Genomic DNA, 7,500 nt, shown 5'->3' with positions numbered 1-7,500 from the left:
TTTTAGAAAGAAATGACCACTGAGCCTCTTACAAAATACATTAAATAAACACAAAAATCAACCATACACTGAAAACATCGAATAACAAACACACTTACACCAAATTAAGATAGACTATGCAATTACACTTTAAAGAGAGGGCCCTGAAAGTAATAGAATGTCAAATATTTATCACTAACGAAAAATAAATTGCTTCCCTTAAGTGAGCTCGCAGACTGAAGAATGAATCACTTTAATGTCGCAAGACAATCAATGGACACGGTCGTCCGACAGGTAATCACACCTTACCAGTTGGCAGAGAGGTCCCCTTGGCAGAAAAACTAAACCAAGGGCGCAGACTGGAGAATAAATCACTTTAACGTCGCAAGACGATCAACGGACATGACCGTCGGACAGGTAGTCACACCTTACCAGTTGGCAGAGAGGTCCCCTTGGCAGAATGACTGAACCAAGGGCGCAGACTGGAGAATAATCAATTTCTCAAAGGAGGTCAGCAGCAGCAACTGGAGAAAGGCAGGTCTCGTAATCAAAATAAGTCAAGCCCTCACAATGTTAATGGTCCAGAAAACGACTCCCTTGGCACTGGCAAGACAGCGCCGAATACAGCTCCGGCCAACACCACACGTGAAAATAAAACAAGCTCATTGTAATTAAAACTATACAACAAGTCAGAAATGACGGGGAGGAGGAAACAGGGTCATTACGTTCCAAAAAAATAATTACTGCCAAAGTGACTTATTCAAAACAAATTAAACATTAAATTTAACATACTACGGTATAAATTTATATGACATATATATATATATATATATATATATATATATATATATATATATATATATATATATATATATATATATATATATATATATATATATATGTGTGTGTGTGTGTGTGTGTGTGTGTGTGTGTGTGTGTGTGTGTGTAGATAGGTGTCTGTGTATATGTACATAGACATAAATAAAACATAATGGGTGTTTGTTTTAAAAGAACTTCACTTTTCTCCACTCATGATTTACATGCTTGCCTATACGCTGACGATGCATTAAATTTAACCCTTTCATCTTTTTTTTTTCTCTATTTCACTTAGATCTAACATAGCAGATAGCTCTCTCGTTTACTTCACCCTACTGAATGGCAACACGCCTGACACCAATTCAGATGGGACATTCGCTGTCAGGTAAGTCCTAATCAATCATTTGGTTTGAAAGTTCTCATTAGTTACTTACTGAGATGTTAATAAGTATGAATGAATGGTTTCAAGTTTGACTGATCATGGAGAGTGTGTTTTGTGTGTGTGTGTGTTTGTGTGTGTGTATCTTGAGCCTTTGTAAATTTGATTAATTAACTGTGTAATTCATATTATACATGTGGACTGAGCGTGAACCATTGATGCTGCTTGTAACCTTATAGGAATTCTAGACTGAGCATTGCTGTAGTTACTGGGTTTATTAAAGCCAGAGGGAATCTAGTACGTGAAGAAATGAGACAGTGTCGAAAACTTGATTTACACAACTACGCCTTCAAGAAATGAAGGTACTCACACTGACAGTTTTCATATTCATTACTCATTTAATTTTATTGTTGTTGCTGTATGTTCCGTTTTTTTGTAAAGTTAGTGATTACTGTTTAGTACAGTTGAAGAGGACCTTAGTGAAGGTCGAAAACTCCTGCTTTAAAATTTATTCACATAAAGTTGGTGGCATTTTCAAGACAAACTCTAAGACAGTTTTCTTTAAGGGAGTCGAGTCCTCTTGAAGTTTAAAAGATTCCAAGTGTAACTTTAACATCATATCAAGATTTCCACTCAATTTTGTAGTTGTTGTGGTTATTTGTTATTCTGTATTTGACCACAAAAACGTACAGTAAATCAAGGCCATTATGAGCTCAAATATGTGCCGTTATGAAATGGTCCATTATATTTTTTGTCATATGTAAATAGGGTAAAGCCATCTGTTTCTTTAAGTATCGTGAAATGGACAAAGTTAAAATGGGTGTATGGAGACCTAGAGAATATGAAACAAAAAAGACGCGCATTGTACTTCTGTACAGATATAAAATCAAGCTGATAGTTTTACTTGCACTTTCAAAGAGGACCATTGTAAGTAGCAATTATTATTCTATGTGGTCTAAAGGAATTGTAAAACCGGATACACATGTTTTGAACGTTTTATATTATAAACCTTCCCATAGAAAAAATTCACAGTAGGTGACGCCAGTTTTAGTAGCCATAAATCAATCAATCAATCTGTGTTAAGAAAGAATGGTTGCCAACAGACGCCATGAAGACTCCGAAGTATGCCACGACAGCACAGGGGTGACGGTGTTCGTAGCCTCCAGGAATCTGGATTATGAAATGATCCAGGAATATTCCCTCAACATTCAGATCGTTGTGAGTGCTCAACTTTCCACTTTTCTCTGCTTTAGGAATGGGTTTCTTCTCTTCTCTCTTTTGTATCTTGTTTCAGTTTTTAATAATACAATTGGTGTTTTGCAGTGAGTGCCATGTGGACTCTCTCTCTCTCTCTCTCTCTCTCTCTCTCTCTCTCTCTCTCTCTCTCTCTCTCTCTCTATATATATATATATATATATATATATATATATATATATATATATATATATATATATATATATATATATATATATATATATATATATATATATATATATATATATATATATATATATATATATATATATATATATATATATATATATATATATATATATATATATATATATATATATATATATATATATATATATATTATATATATATATATATATATATATATATGGAGATATATATATATATATATATATATATAATGTATATAAAGTATGTATGTATTTGGAGATAGAAGTGCTGTAATGTCTTGCTATTCATTGCGGTATATAAAAAATTCACTAGTAATTTTTTTTAACATAATCCTAATATCAAAAACAACAGAAAAAGGGATATTTTCATTTATGGCTATTTTATTAATGGATAAGTGGAGGATGTTTTTAGCATATTACAATCTCGTTAGTCTTGTTATAACGTTATGTATTTTTCTTTTTTTTTTTTTTTGTTAACTGGCATTTTCCTCATTCATTGCTCTGTTAATTGTTATGATTCTCCTGTTCCCAACCCCTAAGTGTTCAGGTTTCATAAATATTTACTTTATTGGTAACTAAATTTTACTTCCTATTCAATGACCCTTGCGTACCTCAGATGTTCTAGTTTTCAATGATATGGAATTCCAGATATGAAGTTTTATTTCTTTGATCGTTACTTCTGTTGAGTCATCACTATTACCGTTTAAAAGCTCAAGCGAAGATGCAATGCATTACTTCCCTAAAAGCAATTCTCCTTGTACTGTAATAATTTATTTACATTTTTATCTCTTTCTTTATTATTTTGTTAATTTCTTTTTTCTAATGAGCGATCTCTTCTCTTAGTATTTCCTATTGCCTTCTATTGCTTCTTTCAAATGAATACCATAGTCTTTGGAAGCTTGAGTTTCAATTCAGTGGCCCCTATGGGCTTGTTCATTATGAATAGGGTTCATTTTTGATTGAATAAGGGTTAATTTTAATAATAATTAATAATAATAATAATAATAATAATAATAATAATAATAATAATAATAATAATAATAATAATTAAACATAATGCCCGTCTGGTGTTTGAGAGAAGGTCTTTATCCGAAATAATAATAATAATAATAATAATAATAATAATAATAATAATAATAATAATAATAATAATAATAATAATAATAAAAATGTTATTAGTTATAATATAATATAAACTTGTTACAGTTATAATATAATTTTTCCAGTGTACTCTTAAAAGTCTATTTTTGTTTCGTGCTCAACTCTGCAATTTAATTTCTTTTAACCTGTACTAAATTCTCTTATTGAGTTCAAGATCCCAGTTTTATTCTCTACCCGAATGCTGCATCTGGTTGGAAATCTCCTTTACTAACAGGCTTGCATTACTGGGAGTCATATATTTTATTGTGTTTATTACAAGAAGGTTGACATTGTTGATGATGAGTAGATGACATAACGGGAAGGTAAAGAATTGTTACAGTAATGATATTATTATTATTATTATTATTATTATTATTATTATTATTATTATTATTATTATTATTATTATTATTATTATTATTATTCAGAAGATGAACCCCTATTCATATAGAACAAGTCCACAGGGGACACTGACTTGAAATTCAAAGCTTTCAAAGAACATGGTGTTCATTTGAAAGAAGTTACAGAAAATAATAGGAAGTGCACAAAGAAGAGATCTGTTATTAAAAAGCGTAAAAATATAAATTAATGAATTGATTGAGAAATTGACAAAAGCATAAATTGTTTGTTAAAATCCAAGTACTGATGGAAAGACTTGTTCTCTTAAGCATCTAAAACTTTCAGCAGTTTGTTATAGCAGTTCGAAGAAAACTGTAATTCAAAAAAGTAATCAGAATATATCTCTTATCTTGACCGGATTACCATATTTTCAATTTGGGTGACAAGCTGAAAGTGGGACAGTTAATCTGAAAATGTAATTGGTATTTTAACTGCCAATTTACAGCGCTATCAAAGTGAGTTCAATTGGAATCCATATATTGCACTGACATAAATTTCGTTTACCCTCTCGGATGGGAATTATCAATGAATCCTTTGCACTGATGTGAACCGGAGAGTAGAAAGTTAAGTATAGCTTAGTTTTACCAGACCACTGAGGAGCTGATTAACAGCTCTCGTAGAGAGGGCTGGCCCGAAGGATTAGACTTATTTAACGTGGCTAAGAACCAATTGGTTACTTAGCAACGGGACCTACAGCTTATTGTGGAATCCGAACCACATTATAGCGAGAAATGAATTTCTATCACCAGAAATAAATTCCTCTAACTCTTCATTAGCCGGCCGGAGAGTCGAACTCGGGCCTAGCGAGTGCAAGGCTACAACTCTACCGACTCGCCCAAGGAAGAGCTTGAACCGGAGAGTAAACTATATATTTTTAATGAATCCCTTATCTTTGATTGTATAAATTTATAGTACAGTATTACAAGATCACTGCTGATTGGACTGCTTACATTCTAAAATATTTTTGTAAACGACAAGAATTTGCTACGATTGTGATGTGAACCCAAAAATGAAAATAAAAATTTTAGATGAAACCTTATCTTTGATGGTATTGATTTACAGTATTACAAGTTGATTGCTCATTTAACTACATATATTCTAAAGTACTTCTGGAAACTACAAGGACTTGATACGATTACGTTTTATTGTAAATGCAAAGACAACTCAACTTCTCCTTTTCTTTATAATTTTGGAAACTGTTTTCACTGAAAGATAATTGTAAAGCCCTAAGGAATAAAACGGAATAAATCCTCCTAGGTGGGACTAGTTTAGGTTAGAAGTCTGGGATATACTATGTACACGTAAAGTGGTAATGTTTAACGTTGTTTTAAATTGTAAATCATGATGCATCCCCCTCCCCCCCTTTTTTTTTTCTTTTTAACTTATCGCCTTATGGGCAACATGTAGGGTTGTTTTCTCCATAAGATCTCTCTTTGGAGTTGTGTGTGTATTCCATAGCCACATGAATATGTGGTACCTTTTGTGTTTTTGATGGTGTCTCTTATTATTATTATTATTATTATTATTATTATTATTATTATTATTATTATTTATTATTATTATTATTAAAATAGTTTTAGCAGAACACTGAGCTGATTATCAATTTTCACAGGCTCGCCCGAAGGATTTGTTTTTATCTATATCTTGATTTTTATCTTGTCAATTACATTACAATTTTTGAAAAACTTCATAATTGAATTAATTCCAAGTGTTGACGTTTCTGACAAAATTCCACTGATCGATTTATTCAAAATCTTGATGTTCGCTGCCGATTGTACTTTGGACACTAACACATCAAATATTTAATTGTGTTGAGTAAGATTTTCATGATCTTTTCCCTTTGCTGTGATTGCTATCACAGCACCGTTTTATCTCCTCTTTCTCCATCCGTTTCAAATTGCAGAACGATCGGAACGCTCGTTTGGAAAAGAAGCTCCAAGTGAGCATTCTGGACGTCAACGACAACGCTCCGCTTCTGCAGCAGTTCGACGGTTCTGTCTTGGAGAACGTTGACAGTATGCTCATCACGACGATCCAGGCTCATGATAAGGACGTCTCTCCTCAGTTTAGACAGGTGAGGCGATGTAGGTTGCCATCTCTCTCTCTCTCTCTCTCTCTCTCTCTCTCTCTCTCTCTCTCTCTCCTCAGTGTAGACAGGTGAGGCGATGTAGGTTGCTGTCCTCCTCAGTGTAGACAGGTGAGGCGATGTAGGTTGCCATCTCTCTCTCTCTCCTCAGTGTAGACAGGTGAGGCGATGTAGGTTGCTGTCCTCCTCAGTGTAGACAGGTGAGGCGATGTAGGTTACCATCTCTCTCTCTCTCTCTTTCTCCCTCTCTCTCTCTCTCCTCAGTGTAGACAGGTGAGGCGATGTAGGTTGCCATCTCTCTCTCTCTCTTTCTCCCTCTCTCTCTCTCTCCTCAGTGTAGACAGGTGAGGCGATGTAGGTTGCCATCTCTCTCTCTCTCTTTCTCTCTCTCTCTCTCTCCTCAGTGTAGACAGGTGAGGCGATGTAGAGTTGCCATCTCTTGCCATCTCTCTCTCTCTCTCTCTCTCTCTCTCTCTCTCTCTCTCTCTCTCTCTCTCAGTTTAACATGCCATCTCTCTCTCTCTCTCTCTCTCTCTCTCTCTCAGTTAAATGTCAATTCCCAGGTAGTTTCTAGATAAGAGACATTCATTCCTAATATGTGTTCTATTATGAGATTGCGACACTGAGATCTGTCGAACTGTCCTTGAATTCTCGACGTTAGACCAAGGTTAGGATGTGTTATATTGTTATTTACTATTTATAACGTGATTATTTCAAGATTACTGGCTCTTCTTGTTCGGTGTTAGGGAATAGTCCAAATATCTCCATCAGTCAAATAGGAAATAAAGTCTAATCATAGTTGTTAGGTAAATAATGAAAGGTATTGATAGCGAATGCTTTCATTCCATATGCATGTGAGTGTGTCATAGACCATGTTCAAGCGTTTAGATGTTAATTATCATCATTTTCCATTTGCAAGGTCAATATTTCAAGATTACTAACTCATCTTGTCCAGTGTTAAGAATTGGCCCAAATGTCTCCATCAGTCAAATACCGGGCATTTCGAAATTAGAGCCCCCCCCCACCCTCCACAGGACAAATGGAAAGTTTTGAAGTTTTCTGCTATAGCCTGTCTCCAAGTACATTATTTTAAGTTTCTATTAAGCTATTTTCCATTTTACATTTCTTGTATTTTCAGACTGAGTGACGGAGTTAGATACAACCATGGCTAATGACTCGGAAGAAATTAGATGGATTGACCGAATCTGGGCTATAACCTTCAAAGAGGCCAGGGATGCTGGCGCATCCTTCATTTCACGGTCCTGGATAGCTAAATG

The 7,500-nt window shown here is 34.1% G+C and overlaps 1 protein-coding gene across 1 annotated transcript in view; it reads left to right on the top strand.

The window, feature by feature from the left end:
* Positions 1-7,500, top strand: part of LOC136837856 (DE-cadherin-like) — a 66,715-nt gene that overhangs the window by 12,933 nt on the left and 46,282 nt on the right. The window contains 3 exon segments of the mRNA XM_067102742.1: positions 1,091-1,180; positions 2,278-2,392; positions 6,041-6,211. Coding sequence (XP_066958843.1) covers positions 1,091-1,180; positions 2,278-2,392; positions 6,041-6,211 — 376 coding nt within the window.

This window comes from Macrobrachium rosenbergii, unplaced genomic scaffold, assembly GCF_040412425.1.
Source record: "Macrobrachium rosenbergii isolate ZJJX-2024 unplaced genomic scaffold, ASM4041242v1 13875, whole genome shotgun sequence".
Classification (NCBI taxonomy): domain Eukaryota; kingdom Metazoa; phylum Arthropoda; class Malacostraca; order Decapoda; family Palaemonidae; genus Macrobrachium; species Macrobrachium rosenbergii.
This window is presented reverse-complemented; position numbering and strand designations above follow the sequence as displayed.